Source organism: Rhipicephalus microplus, chromosome 8 (genome assembly GCF_043290135.1).
Source record: "Rhipicephalus microplus isolate Deutch F79 chromosome 8, USDA_Rmic, whole genome shotgun sequence".
Lineage (NCBI taxonomy): Eukaryota > Metazoa > Arthropoda > Arachnida > Ixodida > Ixodidae > Rhipicephalus > Rhipicephalus microplus.
This window is the reverse complement of record NC_134707.1, coordinates 60,737,753-60,759,867: the sequence shown is the minus strand read 5'-3', so window position 1 is coordinate 60,759,867 and position 22,115 is coordinate 60,737,753. Positions and strand designations below refer to the sequence as shown.

The 22,115-nt window shown below is 48.8% G+C and overlaps 1 protein-coding gene across 1 annotated transcript; it reads right to left on the bottom strand.

The window, feature by feature from the left end:
• Window positions 1-19,134: 19,134 nt before the first annotated feature.
• LOC119183606 (uncharacterized) lies at window positions 19,135-21,418 on the bottom strand. Its single transcript, XM_037433750.2, has 2 exons — window positions 20,519-21,418; window positions 19,135-19,452 (listed from the first exon to the last, which is right to left on the bottom strand). Exon 1 carries the CDS (start codon window positions 21,178-21,180, stop codon window positions 20,575-20,577), a length of 606 nt encoding a protein of 201 aa, XP_037289647.2. The 5' UTR covers window positions 21,181-21,418; the 3' UTR covers window positions 19,135-19,452; window positions 20,519-20,574.
• Window positions 21,419-22,115: the final 697 nt, after the last annotated feature.

Genomic DNA, 22,115 nt, shown 5'->3' with positions numbered 1-22,115 from the left:
CGAAAGGAGGAGAACTTTCTGGAAGGTGGCGCGGAAGGTATTTAATCGAGCAGCCGAGACGAGAAAGCAGGAGAAGACGGAATTTAGCGCCAGAGTGCGTAGGGTATACCGCCGTGTAGTCGGCGAAGGTTGTCCGTAGGGACGAAGCAGGAGATGAAGAGGATTTCCACCTGAGGGGTGAAGGCTCGAGCTACAGGCAAGAGCGTGTGTCTACCGCTATCGAGTGAGGACGCGTGGCAACAGCTGCGTGTGTGAAGCCGACGTGTTCGGGCGAAGAAGTTTGAAGCTTGGAGAGTGGCCTATTGAAGACGGGAGGTTTCCTAGAAGAGAAACTTCGGCGAGGTTTCCTGGAAGAGAAACTTCGGCGAGGTTTCCTGGAAGAGAAACTTCGAGGGCTGCGGAACGACAACAACGCTGGACTTTGAGTGAGTGATTCTCGGAAGAGTATCATCCAGACTTTGGTTCCAAGAACTTTGGACTGAATAGGTTTGCTATCTCTTTAGTCTTTAAGTGTCTTGGTTGTTCAATGCATGCGACTGCATTGTAGTGCGTATTGTTGTCTGTGTCCGTCGTTTCAAGTGTGGTTGATTGTACTGTGTAGTACGTTGTTTGTTTGGTGACGTATTATATGTAACTATTGTGGAGTGTGCATACGTGTGTATTGTTTTTGATCTGCCGTTAATGAGAATAGAATTTTGTTTGTTTATCAACTCTCGGCTCTGACTTGTTCTTTGGACCACAGCCGGTGTCCGCTGGCGCGCCAAAAAGGACCACTTCTAAATTGTCCACGCTTTCGTGGTGTGGTTCGGGGGGCCGATACTTCGACCCTTGGAATTAGACCGGCGATTGCCTCCCTAATAAACGGGACATGTGTGACAACGTGCAGCGTCTCTTTCTAAACAGCATCCTGTAGAAAATGAAGTAATTTTTTTAGTATCTTCATCCGAAAAACACAGACACATTCGCGGGATTATATTCTTCAGCGGTGGCACACGCCCACTTTGGCTCCGTAGCCTTCCCTTTATTGCCACAGAAAGTTGTCCCCGAGTATAGTATATCTCAGCCACTTAGGCAGCACCAACTAACAGCAGCAATTAACCGCTTCGGGTGCGATTTAGTGGTTACACATATTTCAAAACTCTTGTTCGAAGCAAAAACAATTCAACATAGGTCGCGCATACCCACACACAAATCTCAATTACCCGTTTCAATTTGCAGCTTGCCGGAGCAGTCGTCACGTACACCGTCATCCTGGTTCAAACGAGTCGCGGAATGAAGGGAGGACGACCAAACTTGTAAAAGAGAAAGCTCGGTTTGCGACCAACTGCCGTCTGTCTGGAAGCGTGTCCACCGGAGGACACCGCCAACAGTCACCAGGAGGTAACGAAGTGCCGCTTCAACGAGGACACGATGCTGTTGCTTCTTCGGCAGGAATAAAGGCACGATTTCTTGCTTCTCGCGGTGCCGCGTCAGTATTTGTATCTGAAGACTGAATGTTCCATAGTACAAGAAAAACGACGATGAGTGGGGCGAAGCATCGGAGGGTTTTAGCGGTAAACCGTGAATCGTCCGTCCACCTGTCTCTCTGATTGAAATGGGCGGACGCATGAACGGACGCTTCGCCCCACTCATCATTCACTCCGTAGATACGCTGTGAAAACCACTAACTCCGTCCGTCCGTCCGTCCGTTCGTCCGTCTGTCTCATTGAAACGGGCGGACGCACGGACGAACGCTTCGCCCCACTCATCATTCACTCCGTGGATATGCTTTTAAAACCACTAACGCCATCTAGTTATATTATTCCCAAGGATACCCACAACGCCATCTATAGGTGAGATGCTAAACTAGAGGTGGCTACATACTACTACTACTACTACTACTACTACTACTACTACTACTACTACTACTACCATTACTACGTTCCCTCCTACTACACAGGAGGGAACGAGCCCCCGGCGTAAAGAGCTTTGCCCCCAAAAGCCGTTCTGTTAGGTTGCACCGCCTGGTGCCACGGGCGAGTAGTGCCATATTCGGCTGCTGAGTAGGCCGCATGCACGGTGAAAGCAGAAAATCAAGAATATATACACGTACAGGCAACGACTTCACATTCATGCGCTAAGCATGAGTACATCGTCGAATGTTTCATGAGGTATAGTTGGGAATGAAACTAGCCATTCGTGGATTTATGTTTAAGAAGTAATGCATTGACTTCCAGTCCACACACCACAACCGACCTCGGCCATAATATATGGCCTTATCATGCGGCTATCGCACAATAAAACACAGCGCGAACCTTACATTCATCACATCCAAAGCTGTGTGGTGGGAGGCTATGCTACTCGGCACGTACCCGGAAGACCAGATCTAGTCTTCCGGCTGGCTGAAAATGACGCCGGTATTCAAGGCCTGGCCGTCGCCTGAGGAAAGAAGACCCTTGACTCTCGCAAGGGCACTTAACATCTCTCTCTCTCTCTCTCTCTCTCTCTCTCTATCTCTCTGTCACGTAAAACCTCGGCACTTAACATGATTAACGACCTCATCTAATTTTTGTCTGATCTTTTTTTTGGCAACCTACTTCTAAGGAGCTTCGCTCATCGGTTGCTTTCGTAAATGGAACAACTGCTAGTTCTTTTTTTTGTAACGCCTGCTTTTCCTTAGTCAGAGGGTAGCAAACAGCTTGATATGCTCGCATACGGTTTCGAAAAGGCAAGCAAAACAAGTGCATGCATCATAGCTGTGTCTCAAGCTAAACCTGAGGGGACAGGGGTGGGTGTGCAGGGCTGTCCTGAAAACACCTCAGGAGAACAATTTCCCTTATATTTTAGCTTAAAACAAAAAAGAACATTCGGCAGATCCCACGCGCTGTAGTAATTAGCGTAATGCGAAGCAAATACATGTAGACTATCCTGTATTGCTTGCTTTGAGCGAATAGTTATAAGGTGAATGTATCAGTGTCAATTTTTGTGAAAGGGAACGCGGGTGCGCGTGTCCTGCGTGCTCCGGCGGCTGCTGCCAGCGCGTTCAACTGGGAGCGAGAGCAACGACGGCCTCTTTCCGCGCCATCTCGCGACGAGCGAAACAAGCAGTCATTGACGATATGGAACCAGTGGCAAGATTGCAAAGCCCTCCCTTTTCACGGCGACTACAAACCTATGCAGCGCTGGCCTCCTATAGCAGAAACGATTGACGCCCTGCTTTTACGTTACGCACGACGCGAAATCAGCAACATGTTTTTATGCGTGCTGTTACTTTCTTTTTAAAGATACGCCCACGTTCCTTTTTTTTTGTCGTTACGGCTCGCCAATAGCCGTAGCTGGATTACAGGAAGGCGAAAATGAAAGGTTTGACAAGGAAACTTTATTTTATTAGTCAAAAGTTGTGTATCCCACAGACAAACAACTGGGGTGGCAACGTCGCCTACGAGCACAATAGCCCAAAATGACAAAACTCGCGTTTCAAACTGACGCGGAAACGAAAGGGTCAAGACAACAGCCACGAAAGGTCCGCTTGCCTTTGCAGCCGATCACAGCGCTGCGCTTCATCGGGCAGCGTGTACAATTTATATTCAGGATAGGGCGATAGAACGCCGGCCACGAGCAAAAAAAAAATCAGTCACGGCAATGGTTGTTTACAGCTGATGTAAGCGAGTTTTGTGTCAGTGAAACGTCAGCCAGGTGAACAACACGTGTGCAGATAAGTAGTGAACAAGCCATACGCACGATACAGTCCCGCTACAACGAGCAAAAGCGTTTCGACACGCCAGTGCACCGAAATAATTACAAGCCTCTAATCATAGCCTGCCTGCGCATCATTTGTGCCATAAAAATTTTAGACAGGCAACTATATAATTAGCAAAACGTCAAGCATACCACAAAGGAAATTGCCGATTTAGTTTGTCACGCACGAAATGAAACATATCAGCAATATATTTGCACTAAAATTCAACTTTCATTATTTTGCTCAACTCCCCCCTGTGACTCGTCAGTCTTACTCCGCGTGTTGGTGTATCCAGTAAAATAATATTAGCGCATGCGTGAACCGGCCTTCGATTAACTTACACAAAAAAGAAATCAAGCGCCTTAACTCTTATCTTTCATGTATACCCGGAGTGATAAGTTGTCTTTTGCAGGATCATGCGAAGATGATTTTTCGTGCCTCCCTTCTTTTCCGCTGATATGCGCCTATCAAGTTGATGGTGGGCGTGTGTGGTTCTATTGACATATTTTGTTCGTGATTGCACACCCCGATTCTTCGAATGGCGAGCCAAGAATGTAAATTGCTCGAGACATATACACTTTTACATGACAGTGAAGCTATGCAGTATTGCGTCACAAGGAACTTTGCAAGAACCTAGGTTCGAGTGCATCAAAAACGTCGCTCTCTCCTAGCAGTGCCCTCTTGAGGAGGATGTGCAATGGTCTTTGCTTGCTAATATCCCGCAATCATCGTCAACACATGCTAAGTGTAATTTATTACGAGCAGTTCATATCTACCTTGAAACAGTGATGGTTGAGGCGGCATTTGTTTACTATCTGCCCTCACTATGTTTTTTTTCCTTGCGTAGCCGAATTGTCTAAGCCGACTTCAGACACGAAGCTTATACTTCCCGTCCAAGAGGTTACTGCACCAGGAAGTTATATATGAGACACACACACGCACACAATATGCTATTCCCCAAACTAAAATCACAGGCACGCAGAGCGAAGCCGACAGACCTTACACGCGTGCCATATCTCTCACATTATTGAAATAGGAAAGCGACCAGGAGCGTAATATTAACTTTTTTTAGTGCTAGACCAGCTGTCCGCTACAATCGTTGACCTTCGTGATAAAACATCACGGAATGTCAGAAAAACTGTTGCGCACACACTTAAGAACCACGGATCATCCAAAGACCTGCTCTTTACGGAGCGCAGACTCTTCAGAAACATACTCGAAGAATTTCATTGAAGAAATCAGTTTCTTTTTGTATAGCGCTTCCATACTGCTTATTTCACACCACCCAACTAGAGTCGTCTAACTTCAAAACTTCCGTGCGCTGGGCATTGGACGGGAAGAGCGCGATCACCTGTTTACCGATACCTATTCCTAGTGGCAGCAAAATCATTTCTTCCTTAATAATACCAAGCACCTCGAATAAATCTGGTCTCACAGACAGCCCGCTATGTAGTTTCCTACAGGTTAGTGAATGAATGACGTATAGGTAAAATTACATATTAGGGCTTAACGTTCGAAAACTGCAATATTATTACGAGAGATGGCGTACAGGAGGACTCCGAGAAACTCAACCACATGGGGTGTTGTAAAGTTCACCTCACCCTAGCCTCACGAGCTCGACCATTCCGCCTCCATCGAACGCAAACGCCGAGGTCGAGATTCAATCCCACGATCTTCGGGCTAGCAATTAAACGCCACAACAACTTGACCAATGGTACATTGACGTAAAGAAGCAGGCGTACCCTTACATATGGCCACATTCCGCGTTGCATTAGTCTCGCCGTTCAGATACCGCCAGTGAGTATGGACTCGTACTTGACGTCCAAGTGTCTGTTGCAAGTCTACAGTTTCAATGTGGATTTCAACACTTCCGCTATATCACTGGCAGATTGCATGTGATGAATGTTGGCTTGAGCTAGTGTCTGGTCGATGCCAGTGTAGCAGTCGAGAAAAAAATTGCCCGCAGCTTCCCTCGGGGGAACACTGAGGAGGATGCGGACCATATAATTGGTTAACGGGGTGTTAAAGTGCGACTTACTTGGGTCGATGGCTAAATTGGTTAACGTGGTTGTGAAATGGGGTGTTAAATTGCGACTTACTTGGGTCGATGGCTAAATTGGTTAACGTGGTTGTAGGAGGGGGTGTTAAATGAGTGAACACGTACACACGTATGCGAAAGGGCGGCGCTGGTCGAAGGGACATCGATCATTGTGTTTGTGGATTCGTTGGAATTCATTTCACCGCGACCTTGGACGTCGACGCGCCGTACAAACCAACCGACGAGCGGCAACTGAGCGAGCGAGCGCCGACCTTGAGTATATATACAGCACGGCGGCGCATGCACTGTCAGCTGTTGAATGTTCTCGAAGCGCGACGCCACATGCGCGTCCACTGGAGAATCAGGAGAATTGTAGATGTCGAACGCGGTGTGTAGAGGAGGAAGGGTGCACAGATGGTGGAGGAGTGAAGCGCGCGCGGTGTGTAGAGGAGGAAGGGATGCACAGATGGTGGAAGAGTGGGCGACGGCGCGACGGCGCATGCGCGCGCGTCAGCTGTCGAATGTTCGAGAAGCGGTGCGGACGGCGCACTACAAGGCGCGAGTATAAGATGCTCCGCATCTAAAATGTCGTCGCACTTGCACTCGAGGATGTCGTCGACAAGAGGCTGGACTCGCGCCACACAACTCGTGCCGGGGAAACACATCGCCAGGTACGGCAAGTCCTGCCACGCGCACATGCCCACGACGATTTGCGCGCCCTCCGGGTCGGACTGTTTTTGGGCGGTGATGGCACACGCGTAGCGCTCTCTCCCTCTGGTCAGGGTCACGTACCCGATGTCCACTTTCGGGAACGTTAGCGCGGTCGCTATCAGCGTCTGCAGCGTGAAGTCGTGGATGGGTGGCATGCTCTGATTCAGCGCGAAGAGCGCCCACGTGAGCCTCTGGCTGCGCGCAAAGAGCCAGCAGTAGGCCTCAGCGAGCTTGCGAAGTCGCACCAGGCGTGACTCGCCTGATTTTAGGGCAGCACAGACCTTGTCGCGGGCCTCTTTGCTATCCTGGACGTCTCCAAGGCGCAGGCCCGGTATCACCTTGTCGTCTTCGAGGCTGCGCACTTGGTCCAGGGACAAGTGTCTCATGTGAAGACACAGTGTGTGGATGTCCTCTTCTGCCATTAGCGGCTGAGAATGGGGGTCTCGTTCGGAAAGTCACTCGATGTGGGCAGGTGGTCGCTGTGCAGTGTGACAGCACGAGACTCGAACGTGCTGTTTAGTGGCACAGCAGATGTCTATACGCCTTCCGTGACGCCCACACTATATGATCAAGCCTCCGCGCTGTTCTTGCCATGGATAGCTGTAGGAGTTTGCCGAAGAAGTATAGCCTGCCAACGAAGACCCTATCCTGGATCTGAATCGGCGTGAGCGGCTAAGAACTGACCTTGTAGTTCAGTGTGCCGTAACAGACCCAAATGTGTACTTGAGATGAGACATCTGGTGGGCGGCGCGTTTCTTCACAATAGGAATCGACACGGAAAAAGATCGCGTTTGCGCTTGCTCCCGATAACGCAGCGGGAAAATATTACAGAGCGATATCAACTTCACGTGCGTCCTTAGATGGCTTGGGAAAAGCTATCTGGTCAGAAAAAGAGATTCTACAGCGTAGGAGTTTTCTGAAATCCAGTGCGTGCCACTTTCGTCCACACTCTGCCACTTCACGGTAACGTAGACATAAGAATGTGGGGCATGGAATAACGTACCTAGTGATTTATACTGAAGCTTTTGCGCGCACACATGAAGACAAATACAATGGACACACAGACACCAGCGCAGTCCCTATCGTATTTGTCTTCGTGTGTGTGCGCTAAAGCTACAGTATGCAACAAAACCAACTAGCCCGTCTTTCCGTATTACTCCGGTGAGTCGGTGCTTAACCATTCGTCTCGTTTGGCGTCACTGGGAGCGTCATACGCGGACCACATTTGGATTATCATTCCAGCGCCAACTTTTTTATGCAGCGTCATTTGTGTTAATCAAATAAGCGATTATAGTATACGGGATTCTCTTATGTTTTGAAGTTAACCAGAGCTTTAGGCTCGGTTGGCACTGGTAGAATACCACCCACCGCTCCTCACCACCCATAGCTCTGAATAACTCCCCTGAAGTGCGTTCATGAGGAACAAATAGAAGAAACTTTGAGAACGCAACTCCTGGGATTCGTGCCAACCACTACGTGTTTATGTCATGTCAAAAAAAGTCTGAGCAGGCGGCCTTGCGGTGTCAGGGATGACCAACGCCACTTTGGGCGCCAGAACGCAGACGCCATTGCTTCTGTTTTCTGCGTGCTTCACAGGTGCTAGAAATGCGCTACTATGTGAATGCGTTAATAAAAAGGGGAAAATTCAAACCTTGCGCTGTGAAAATGCGTGCACTTGAAAACTTAAAGAAATTTTCACGTCTGTGCAATCTTCAGCGCAAATGGCGTGCAAGCGCTAGCACCCGACAAGCTCAGATTGAGTTATATCGTTTTGTATTAGCATATATATCTTCCTTGACCACCTCCCAACCCCCACGCCACACCTCGTCTCCATAGCTCCTCTTTCCCACCCATTTTTATGCTATACTGTACTATGTAATGCTATGGTTTGCTCTTGCCCGCCTCCTTTCTTCCTCATCAGCCTCAATTTCCTCTGCTTACCTCTTGGTATGCTTTACCATGAATGAATATTCTGCGCTAGGAGCTTCTTGGTACATAATCTTACAAGAAAACGTATATTTACAGATATTTACAACGATTACACGCGATCGCAATGCCTGGCGCACTGGCGGGCTGGAACCAGTCTCTATCCACTTCGTAGTCTTCCCTTTTTGCCAGGGACCCTCTACCGCTTTATGCCCCAATCCCACTACTGCCTTGTGGCACTACCCCGCGGCGTTAAAGCGCCGACCCGGCGCTTGTCACGAAAGGGGAGTGTTGGGTGACACATAAGGCTTCAGTCTTACGACGTGCACAACAGTGGATGGTGGTGGCATTGAGTGCGCTTCGTCGACGACTCGCTGTATCTCGTAGGTGAGGTTGCTGATCTTGCGAAGGACTTTGTATGGTCCGTCATAGCGAAATAAAAGTTTTTCGGAGAGGCCGATGTGACGACATGGGGTCCACAAGAGTACGAGAGAACCTGGTGCATACGAAACTTCACGGTGGTGACGATCGTATCGATCTTTCTGAGAGGCTTGAGAAAGCATGAGTCGTTCTCGGGCAATCTGTCGTGCTGCGTCGGCTCGCTCTATGGCATCGCGGACGTATGTGACAGGGGAGCTTGAACCAGCGGGAAGGAGTGTATCAAGAGGCAGAGAGGGTTCCCGTCCATAAAGAAGGTTGAACGGGGAATAGCCTGCGGTGTCATGTCTGGAGGAGTTGTAAGCGAAGGTGACGTAGGGTAACGTTGCGTCCCAGTCACGGTGGTCTGGAGAAACATACATTGACAACATGTCCGTGATAGTGCGATTCAGGCGCTCTGTAAGTCCATTAGTTTGTGGATGGTATGCCATTGTGAACTTGTGGTTCGTGGAACAGGAACGTACGATATCCTGGACGACGCGAGATAAAAAGTATCGGCCTTGGTCAGTAACGAGCTGTCGAGGAGCGCCGTGATGCAATATGATGTCATGTAGCAGAAAGTCGGCGACATCGGTAGCGCAGCTGGTTGGAAGAGCGCGGGTGATCGCATAACGTGTCGCGTAGTCGGTCGCCACGGCAACCCATTTGTTCCCGGATGCAGAAGTGGGAAATGGCCCGAGAAGGTCGAGCCCTACGCGGTAGAATGGTTCAGCAGGGATCTCAATAGGGTTAAGAAGGCCAGCTGGAAGCGATGTTGGTCGTTTTCGACGTTGACAAAGGTCGCAGCTGGCAACATACTTTTGCACCGAGCGATATAGGCGTGGCCAGAAAAAACGGCGCCGGACGAGATCATAAGTGCGAGTGACTCCCAGGTGACCAGCGGCAGGTTCATCGTGAAGCTGTCGGAGAACATCTACACGCAAATGGGAAGGCACGACGAGAAGGCGGTCAGGGCCGTTAGGGCGCATGTTGTGGCGGTAGAGAACTCCTTCATGAAGGAAATACAAGTTCAGAGAAGTGGGTGGAGTAGCGGAACTCAGGCTTTCTATGATGGGAAGTAAATCCGGGTCGCGGCGTTGCTCAGAAGCGATATCAAGAAAGTCTGATATTGATAAGACACAAGCCTCCGTAGCTCTCTCTGTGGCGTCTGGTGGATCCACTGGATACCGTGACAGGCAGTCGGCGTCTTGATGGAGGTGACCAGATTTATACACGACCGAGAAGGTGTATTCTTGGAGGCGTAGAGACCAACGACCGAGACGTCCCGTGGGATCCTTTAGCGAGGAAAGCCAGCAGAGTGCATGGTGATCACTTACAACAGTAAAACTGCGGCCGAAGAGGTACGGGCGAAATTTAGCGACAGCCCAAACAAGAGCAAGACACTCTCTTTCGGAGATTGAATAATTCCTCTCGGCAGGGGATAAAAGGCGGCTGGCGTAGGCGATGACACAGTCACGTCCATGCTGACGCTGAGCTAAAACAGCACCAATTCCGTGGCCACTCGCGTCCGTACGAACTTCTGTCGGGGCAGTCTGATCGAAGTGGGCTAATATTGGCGTAGTCGTGAGGGCTGCAATGAGCGCCGAAAATGCAGCACTCTGAGGCGAATTCCAAGTAAATGGGACGTCTTTTTTAAGAAGCTCGGTGAGAGGCCGCGCAATATCGGCGAAATTTCGGATGAAGCGGCGAAAATAGGAGCACAAACCAAGGAAGCTCCGGACATCCTTATGAGAAGAGGGCACGGGAAATTGAGTCAATGCGCGAATTTTGTCCGGATCGGGCTGTACCCCAGATGCGTTAACGAGGTGACCAAGTACAGTTATTTCGCGACGGCCGAAACGGCATTTGGAAGAGTTCAGCTGGAGACCAGCGTTGCGAAATACTTGGAGAATACTGGACAGTCGCTCTAGATGGCTTGCGAACGTCGGTGAAAAAACAATTATATCATCCAAGTAGCATAAGCAAGTGGACCATTTGAAGCCGCGCAGAAGGGAGTCCATCATGCGCTCAAAGGTGGCCGGCGCATTACAAAGCCCAAACGGCATTACTTTAAATTGATATAACCCATCGGGGGTTACAAATGCTGTTTTTTCTCGGTCCCGTGGGTCAACAGCGATCTGCCAATAACCAGATCGAAGGTCAATGGACGAGAAAAACTTTGCGCCATGAAGGCAGTCAAGGGCGTCATCTATTCTTGGTAAAGGGTAAACGTCCTTCTTAGTGACCTTGTTGAGATGTCTATAGTCGACGCAAAACCGCCATGTGTTGTCCTTCTTCTTGACAAGCACTACCGGGGATGCCCACGGACTAGATGAGTGTTCGACGACGCCTTTGGCGAGCATTTTCTCGACCTCTTTCTGGATGACAGAGCGTTCGGCGGCGGAGACGCGGTAAGGGCGGCGATGAATTGGGTTGGCATCGCCGGTGTTGATGTGATGGGTCACAACTGATGTCTGGCCTAAAGGGCGGTTGTCAAGATCGAATATGTCCGCATAGGATGTCAACAGACGGTGGAGGTCTTGTGCTTCGGAGGGCGAAAGATCTGGGGCTATCATTTTGGCAATGTCAATGCTTGACAGGTTGGGCGCAGTGAGCAAGTTGACATGCGGAGTAGGTTGCTGAGCCGACAGTGCAGAAATATCACACTCTTGCAGCGACGACATGACGCCTAGTTTAATACCAGCAGGCAGCACATGCGTGGAGAAACCAAAGTTCAAAAGAGACAGATGGGTCTGATTGTGGCACACTCTCACCACGGTGTGCGGGACAGCAATGGAGTGCTTTAGCACAACGTCGGTAATAGGTGAAACGACATATTCACCATCGCGCACAGGCGGATCACACACGAGCTGCACGTAAGTCGCGGCTTGCGGCGGAAGATGCAGGAACTCGGTGGCACAAAGGCGACTTTGAGCGTCATGGGCAACAGCGGCGTCAAAAGGCAGTTCCAACTGAAGAAGACCTGTCGAGCAGTCGATAAGGGCGGAGTACGGGGATCGATACCCCGCACCTCCACCAATAATCTTACAAGAAAACGTATATTTACAGATATTTACAACGATTACACGCGATCGCAATGCCTGGCGCACTGGCGGGCTGGAACCAGTCTCTATCCACTTCGTAGTCTTCCCTTTTTGCCAGGGACCCTCTACCGCTTTATGCCCCAATTCCACTACTGCCTTGTGGCACTATCTTTATTTTGTGGCGCACACGGGCTGAGTCCTCTGTCTGCCGACATCAAGGACCTTAACTCCAGCTTAAGCAGCACAGCTCCTATGGTCGATCGTATGACCGGTATATAGATATAGTAGTGTTATTTTGTGTTTTCGGCTCTAAACATTGCCTTTCGACAACCTGTAAGCATGGCCCGCAGGGCGCCTGTGAAAGCAGGCGTTTCGTGTGTAGCGACACCACGGACCCGAGCTAACGGGGGTGTTTCTACTCCCTCCCACGCCTAGCCGTGCGTGGCTTTGCCGTGTCCGGGGAAAAGGGGATCTTGAGGGTTGAGCCGATGCTGGGTGATTGGACCTTTAAGGCCCCCCGGCAGAGGCAACACACCACTTTGGCCCCAGCTTCACGTAGACGGCACCCCTGGGCTGACCCAACCAGGGGAAATCGGCAGTCGCCTTTTCCTATCTCTCTCTGCCTACATCTTCGTCTTTCTTACTTTTTTAGCTTTCCTGTCTACTTCTCTCTTCTGCTTACTTCCAATTTTCTCGGCGGCAAGGGTTAACCTTGTGCAAATAGCCTACCTTGGCCTAGGCGCATTGGGTTATAGCAGAGTTGCACTGCTGACGTCTGCAAGCTTTCAGCATCCGCAAACTTGTAGCGTCCCCTCGTTGGGCTCCGGTGTGGGTGGCCGCGAACGCTGCTAAACAACATACAATTAGCATGCACAAAGCATTCCCTTTACTTAGTGATCATGCCTCCTCAAAGCGGGTACGCACCGAAGATGTCAATTTTTTCATCCGGCCAAGACAGATCTTTCCTCATTTCCACGTTATACACTGCGAAAAAACTAACAAGCAAGCGAGAACTGTATCCCCCTTCATAGTGGCTAGGTTCTTAACTGAAACTCTCGGTGCCGGGTACAAGGTTACCAAAATGGCCAGCGGAGATCTACTTCTTGAGATACGTGACAAAGACCAATTCGATAAACTGAACACCCTCACAACGTTTGGAGACACACCCATCAGTATTACGCCACACAGGTCCATGAACTCATCTCGCGGGGTCGTATCGGACGTAGATTTGCTTGACCTGACCGAAGCTGAACTTCTGGAAGGATGGAAGAGCCAGAACGTGACAAACGTACAGCGTATTAAGATCAGAAGAGATCAAAAGGAAATCGCAACCAAACACTTAGTACTGACCTTTGCTTCGAGCGCTTTGCCGGAAACCATTCAGACTGGGTATACAAAGACATCCGTGAGGCCATATATTCCCAACCCCTGCCGTTGCTTCCAATGTCAGAGATATGGCCACGGCTCGCAAAGCTGTCGTGGCCGGAAAACTTGTGCTCTGTGTGGAGTCGTGGGCCATGCGTCCGACAACTGCGAAGCACCTGCACACTGTGTTAACTGTGGCGGCAATCATGCCGCGTACTCACGTTCCTGTTGTTTCTGGAAAAAAGAAAAAGAGATCATCACTTTAAAGATAAAAGAAAACATTACATTTAAAGAAGCAAGAAAAAAAGTATCGCCATTTTATGGCCCCACATATGCTGATGCGGCGCGCCAGGGGGAAGTGTCGCACCAGCCTTCGCCACTCCTTCGGCCTGCACAGAGCGAGCCATTGGCTGTGGCACCTGCTCCCAAGGCGGCAGTAGTTGAGTCTACTCCGCCTACTACTGAACAGAGACTCCAGGGTCCTCGGGTCTCAAGGCCTCACCTCGCCAGGCGAGGCCCAAGCTTCGAAAAACCAGCTCGTATGAGCGGGCATCGAGTGTTTCCGAGGAGGCAATGGATACGGCGACACCCCTGGTGCCAAAAGAGCGGCGCGGCTCTCTGGAGCGCGCCAAGAGTACTAAAAAGCTCATAACAGGGCCTGATAATAGCCCTGTTACTTGAGCTCGACCTTTCAGCTTAAACAAGTCATTCCCTTAACGTACACACACCACTACTATACTTTCAATATGGAAACACAAGTTATACATTGGAACGTCAGATGACTGCTTAAAAACCTCGACGACGTCCAAGAGCTTATATACAAACACTCACCTCAAGTGCTGTGTGTGCAGGAAACACACCTAAAGTCCTCTAATACAAATTTTTTACGTGCTTACGTCATATACCGAAAGGACCGAGATGATGCTGTAGCGTCATCCGGTGGCGTAGCCATTATTATTAACCAAGGAGTAGCGTGTACACATTCACCACTCCAGACATCTCTTGAGGCGGTGGCTGTTCGAGCGGTACTTTTAAACGAACTCGTCACCATCTGCTCTTTGTATGTACCTCCCCACCACCGTCTTGAAAGACGTGAATTCCAGTCTTTAATAGACGAACTGCCCGAACCTTATCTGCTTCTTGGGGACCTAAATGCACATAGTGGACTGTGGGGCGATTCTCACTGGGATGCACGAGGTCGTCTCATTGAACAATTTCTCTTCTCTTCCGGTGCATGTTTGTTGAATAGGAAAGAGCCAAAATACTATAACGTTGCCAACAAAACTTACTCGTCTATAGACCTCAGCATCGTATCACCTTCACTCCTACCCCTACTGAAATGGAAAATCATAAATAATCTATAGCGAAGTGACCTTTTTCCTGTAGTGTTGAGTTCACAAACAACATATGAATGTCCTGTACATGTTCCCAAATGGCTGATAAACAAAGCAGACTGGCAACAGTTCCACAACACCACACGTTTGAGTTGGACAGACATATGTAGGTTAAACATAGATGAAGCTGTGCAGTACTTCACAGCTTTTCTAACTGACGCAGCAGCCAAGTGCATACCGCAAACATCTGGAAAGACCGGCAAACGACACGTCCCATGGTGGAACACAGAGTGTCGTAATGCGCGAAAGGAACAGAACAGGGCATGGAGGTTGCTGCGAAACTCGCCGACAGCGGAAAACCTTGAGAGCTTTAGGAAAATAGTCTCAAGGCAGGAGAACGCGTCGGCAGGCAAGAAGAGGAAGCTGGCAGAAGTTTTCGTCAGGGATCAATTCATACTCACAGGAGGCTAAAGTCTGAAACATGGTCGGTAGGATAGCAGGAAAACAAATACACACACTTCCACTCGTAAACACTCAGGGTGATACCTTGGAAGATCAGGCAAACTTCTTCGGTGCACACTTTGAACAGATATCCAGCTCGTCCCACTATACCGATACTTTTCAAAAATACAGAACAAGAATAGAAAAGCAGAAACTCGAACACAAATCCACTAGATACGAGGCATATAACCAAGCTTTCAGTCTAGCTGAGCTCCGAACATCTCTAAACTCCTGCAGTACTTCTGCCCCAGGCTCTGACCGTGTGGTGTATGAAATGTTAAAAAACCTACCAGCCGAAACACGAAAAACCTTACTTTGTTTATACAATGCTAACTGGTTTTCTGGCACTATCCCTACCTCCTGGAAAGAGGCTATTATTATTCCCATTTTGAAAGTGGGCAAGGACCCTTCCTTAGCTTCAAGCTACAGACCTATTGCACTTACAAGCTGCTTGTGCAACGTCTTCGAAAAAAGGATAAACTGCCGACTTGTACATTTCCTTGAAACAAACAATTTGCTGGACCCATTTCAGTGCGGGTTTCGAGAAAGTAGATCCACCACAGACCACGTTGTTCGTATCGAGGCACAGATCAGAGACGCCTTCGTCCATAAACAATATTTTCTCTCTGTGTTCCTCGATATCGAAAAGGCTTATGATACAACATGGCGTTTTGGAATTCTAAGAGACCTGTCCCACCTTGGCGTGCGCGGAAGAATGTTTCACATAATCGAAAGTTACCTGTCAAACCGGACATTCCGTGTCCGAGTGGGCACGGTTCTTTCCCAAACATTTGTCCAGGAAACAGGCGTGCCACAAGGTGGTGTACTTAGCTGCACACTTTTTCTCATCAAATTGAATTCCTTGCACTTGTCCATCCCCCGCAATATGTTCTATTGTACATATGTCGACGACGTCCAGCTTGGCTTCAAGTCATGCAAGTTGGCAATGTGTGAGCGGCAGGTTCAGCTGTGTTTAAACAAGGTCTCCAAACAGGCAAATGAAAACGGATTTCGTCTATCAGTCTGCTACTCAAAGTGCCTTGAAGATGCTGGACCCCGTGCACCATTTGGGCATCCGCCTTTCTACGGGTGCTTTTCGCACCAGCCCTGTAGAAAGCCTTTACGTTGAGTCAAATGAATGGTCGCGTCATCTACAGAGAACTTACATGTCCTTTGTATATTTTCTTAAGGTGAAAGCAGACAAGAAGCACCCCTCATACTCTACTATTAATGATCTGTCGAGCTACATTCTGTTTCAAAACAGGCCTTCGATGAGGCAGCCCTTCTCAGTTCGCCTGAAGGGTCTAGCTGAAGAAACTGGAGTGTCACTTGAACACAGTTTAATGGCTCCTGTAGCATACCCGCCACCGTGGCAGTGGCAGACTAGACTGCGATGTGTCTTTCCTAGAAGTAACAAAACATGCACCTGTTGCCCATATCCGGACATACTGGAACTTCAACACAAATACACACGTCCTGAGTTCTTTACAGATGCCTCCAAGTCTAACTCCTCTGTGTCCTACGCTGCTGTCGGCCCATCCTTTTCGGATGCTGGCCCTCTACATCCAGGCACAAGTATCTTCACAGCGGAAGCTTACGCGATACTTGTGGCAGCTAAACACATCAAACAATTACAAATACAAAAAGCAGTAATTTATACAGACTCCCTCAGTGTGGTAACGGCTCTGCACAGTCTTAAAACAACAAAAAAAAACCCGGTCCTTGTCTCACTTTACTCCATTTTGTGCACACTCTACACACTCAAACAACATGTTGTAGTGTGCTGGGTGCCAGGGCACTATGAGATCCAAGGCAACGTGAGGGCGGATCAGCTCGCTGCATCCGTCCACAAAAGCACTGACCCTACACCTATATTAATCCCGGCCCTTGATCTTAAGCCGTCTCTCAAACGAAACCTCAGGGACTACTGGCAGAGCAAGTGGGATACACACACACAAAACAAACTACACATTGTTAAGCCACACCTTGGTCATTGGCTGCCAGTATCAAAATCACGTCATACAGAGGTAATACTAACGAGACACAGGATAGGACACACATACACGACACACACACATCTTTTGTCCGGTGGCGATCCACCATTGTGTGACAAATGTGGTGAGGCATCAACAGTCCTTCACATGTTAATCCAGTGCAAACACTTAGAAACTCTAAGAAAACAGCATTTTTCATTACCCCACCGACAACATATACCTTTACACCCTGAAATGTTCGTTGGTAGGGAACCGCTTTTTAGTCATATATCATTGTTAGCGTTTTTAAAAGAAATTCTTAATTTCCATATCATATACCCGGGCATTCCGTAGCACGACCTCTCCAGGGAGGTTTTTGCTGCGGTGGCTACACAGGAAAGCACTTGCCTCACGGCCCTTGGACGCAAGGGTATGAACGAGTGAGGTACTTGTGCTAATGCCATACATGTCCACCATCGTTTTACATTATCACCAACTTTTGTCATCTATTCACACCACCCACACATTTCACGGCATGGTCATGATTTCATTACTTGTATGTTTTTACCCACCTTACCGCGAGGAATTGTATGGCCCTTATACAGCCGCTAATCACAATCATTGTCCACGTTCGTTGTCCCATGAACTGGCGCTCTTTGTCCATCAAATGGCCCTTGCGCCAAAAAACACCATATGTCATCATCAACCTGTAAGCATGAATCTAATGTTATGACGGTACACAGGCTATGGAATTCATAAATTCGTTTCGAAGACGCTAGACATTGCCCACTCGGCAAATTCGGCGATTCGCAAGCCAGGTTACGTCTTAGCAGAAAAACCCTGTCATATTTGAGCATCCGTACGCGTGGCGTTCGAGAGTGGCTCCGGCAACAAGCGACGACGCGCTGCGGCTCTGATCGCGGAGGCCACGCCGTGTTTCACAGGCTTACCGCGCCTCCGCAAACCTGCGCCAAGCTCTACAGCGCTGGAATTAGGCTATGCAGTATTTCACTAGCGCGCTCGTGGTGGCGCTGGGAGTTATCCACTGCCTTTGAGCCGAGAAAAATAAAAAAATAGTGATCGAAGCTTTGACACGCGCTGAGGTGGCTACTTTTCCCGGTGTCATCCCTTTGTTCGGCTTTTCAGCGATTTTTCAGGGACGAAATGAGAGAGGAGGCAGTGTACGCAAGTGACGAATCCTCGTAACTACGCTGGTAGTTTTCGAATTCGAAACACTTTCCGGGCAATCGACTTGTGAAGTGATTAATAAACGAGAGTTATATCATTCGATGACAACTTACAAAAGTGCTCCAGCTATCTTTAAAAAACAGCTCCAGTAATCAACAGCCAAACACGAGGCACTGCTTGGGTTTCGTTTAGTTTTACATTATTGATATGCCGCGCCATACGAGCTACAACATCCTATCGTCACTTCCGAGTGCCATAGGGTTTCGTAATTTTCATGTCGAACAGATATTCTTAGGCGATCGTCATCAGTCTCGTTACATACGTGACTACACCCACTTCAGGGCAAAAACCTCTCCCTTGTTCCGCCAATCGTACGCTTGCAACGGCTACATTATCGCCCGCAAGCGTCTTCATCTCACGTTCCTAGTGAACTTTGCCTCACCCTTGGGCACTCAATTGTGATCTCTTGGGTGCCACCGCAGACACAGCCGCTGACCATACCGCTTTAAGAAGCGAGATTCGTAACGAGCACACGCGGTGCACCATAAAACGAGCGATGCCAAAAGCGCAGGAATAGTGGTCTTCCAGCAGAGACAGCATACACCGGTCCCATGTGAGTGACGTCATGACGTAGGTAACGCCACGCTGTCCTGGGGGTTAATAGACCACCCCACCTTCGGTGCGTTCGTTGCAGCGTCCGTGGTTGCCAAAGGAACGAGTTGCTAGCTGAAAGAACCAAAGTAGAGTCTAGTTGCAATATGACAGTTCGCACTCGTTTTGTATACACCTGTCGCGTCCTTATTTGTGTTTGTCACAGAGCGTTTATAGCTGCTTGCCGTTCTTGCTGTCCCATTCATTGCTCTGCCTTTGAGGAGAACGATCGAAAGTATTTATAAGAGAAGCCTGCATTGTACCAAAGCACAGATAAAACTGATTTTATTTAGCAGCGTATTCCAGGCCGTCACACATTACCTGGCCATCTTCCCAATCCATTTCAACCGAAATATGCAAGGCAGCAAAGCAAACTTTCTGGCGTTGTCAGAGGATACTTGTGGGAGGGCTTTCCGTCCACGCGTCAAAATTAAAACGCGCTGCAAGGTTTCCTACCTACTTTAGCACAACGAAAGTATTTATAGGAAGATGAATCGCCGCGCTCTCATTTGTAAAAGGACAATTTGGCGTCGCGTTTAGGGTCGTAACTACGTAGCCTTGGCCGTGTTGTGTCATCGTCGTCCAGCTGGAAAAGTAAATGAAAGCAAGAAAATAAATTTAGGCATAGCAATATTAAATGCGTCAATCAATTTAAATGCGTTATGGCTTGATATTTCTCTGTGCTGAGTACGACAAGGGGTAGCACACACGAATCAAAATACCGGCGATGTTATCCCCGCTTACAAAACAGTCCTTTAAGTTTTTCGTTAGCCCTCGCTTGCCACGAGAATCACTCTCGTTAAAGAGTCACGTAAACACTGTTTCGATATCATTATACTCCCCTCGTAGCTTGTTGAGACATCAAGGTAAGTTAATGCAAATTTATAAAGAGAATCACAGGGGTGAAAAATGACAACTCAGCTATAAGAGTAAGGCATACTATCTCTTGAACTGTAGCAGTAGTTGACAAAATTATTTCAGCACCGAAACATAAATGCTCCAGCAGCTTCATGGGCAGCGACAGCTTCGTTTACTTCCCATTATATTCTTTTTACGCGAATGATGCCCGCGCAATAAATAAAAAACGTTCTCGAATAACTCGGGGCGTACCGCACATTTTCAACCAACATATCGAAGTGTTATTTCGCGTTACAGCACCGAAAAGTGCTCCATGTCCCGTGTTACGCCAGCATGCTTGAAAACGATAATCCTATTCTATAAAACAGATGTAAAATTCGTTGCTATCACATTTTTTTTCTCATCTGTGCACATATCTCATAAAGGCAAATGTGCAATATGCGCAATCAAACACGAAAAAAGATAGACGGGAGCGTGAGCACGAGTGATCTACAAATCATCACCAAGCGATGATTTCACATATCCAAAACATGTGACGTCACCCTGGCATCACATGACATCGTCATCACATGGCAGTGTCGGTACGCCAAAAGCGCACGAATAATGGAGACCCTACAAAAACGACGTCGGTTTCCGTCAGCGCCGATATTATCTGATACAGGAGGCAATGCAATGACACGTTGTCTGCAGGAAGCTCTCGGCCGATATCTTCCGATACCGGAGGCAACGCAATGGCACGTTGTCTGCACAAAGCTCTGGGCCAGGGTCAATGCAATCAGTGCAGAGGAACTTACCATGCAATAATATGTCGGCTTCGAGTAGCGTGAAGTGTGGGCAAATCAACCAAGCGTCAGCGTTCTCCGACAATATCCATCAACATGGCCGCCTCGTACGCCATATCCTGGTTGAAGTACTCGCCTCGCTCGAGTTCCTCAGGATGAACGCCAAAAGTACGGCCGAGAACCTGACGCACTCCATCGGAATTGCCCTCTGGCGGTCTGTAGACTGCCACCCACGGCGATGATGTAAAGAAAGCGAAGCAGTAGACGTCGTGGCCCATGCCTCCACTTTGCGGAACCAGTGCACATCCTTGGGTGAGTTCTTTGCTTATAGACAGCGATTCAGCGGGGACGGGCTTCGAATGCACCTCCCACGAGAAGCGGTGGAAAAGGAAGTCCTGCTGGTCATCTTCCGCGTTCTCGACGCGATAGAGAACCCAGGGACCGATTGCCTTCTTAAGCATGAGGCCCGTGTAGATGCCGCATAGACGCTGGAGCCGCTCATTCGTGTCTTCCATAGCAGAGATGCACGCGCGGACATCGGCGATGGCGCCTGGAACGGACCTTCCCGTGATCTTCGGGATGCCAAGAGAACTGTCGCCGTCCAGGCAATACAGCTGATCGGCTTGCAGGCGGGAGAGTCGGGCGTCCAGCCTGTTCAAGTCTACAGCTGCCATTACGAAAAAACGGAACTACGCACTCGTGCGCTAGTAGATCGTGGGAATGATACACTTGCCGAGCGCTGATGTTCACCGCTGAGTCTGCCGAAGTGGACCACCTGGACCACCATGCCGTCCGTAATCGCGCTGAAGCTGCCACCCCAATGCAAGAATTGCTGGTGTACCTGGAGTTAAAGCGTCGAAGTATCTTGTGCTATCTGGGTAAACGCCTTGTCAAGCTATTGTCAATGGTACTTCTGCCATCGCGCGTTTTACGCTACGTAAACAGAACGCATTGGAATTTCCGGTGGTCGATAAAAGGCTGGAAAGTCACGTGACTTGAACAGAAAGGTCAACTACTGACGTCATGACGTCAGTGGTTGAACGGCACATCACCGTCTAGTTTACTTGGGGCAGTAGTGGTGCTAGCAGAACTGTGCGATTGGAGGTGTATCGGTCGTTATAAAGTCGAGGTGTATGAGAACCGTTGGAAGACGTTGTACTGCATCCATCAAAGTACAGTGTACGTGCGAAGCTCGGCTATGGGAGGGGAGAGGAAATTAATGAAAATTGAAATTTCATTGGAAACATTTGGCTAATAATTTCATTTGTGTGCGTGACAAAATAGTTTAGCTATTAACTTTGCGGCGTGCCTCACGTGTTGCTGAGTGGTTGACTACCTGAATAATTTTTTTATGCCACGAATCATAAGCAGGTACTCTATTATTTCAGGCTTGCGTTAAATTTGGCGCACTGCTGCGTCAACACGCTATCGTCCATTTTAGCGGGACGGTATCGCGTGTAAGATCTGTTAACTAAATCTCTGCACACATAATGCTCACCTGACCTGGCGTTTCAATCAAACAAACCTCGTTCACAGAAGCCGTAAGTAACCGTTCTCGTCCCTGCGATTTCTGACGCGTAACCGACGTGCTGTCGCTATTTGTGGGCTA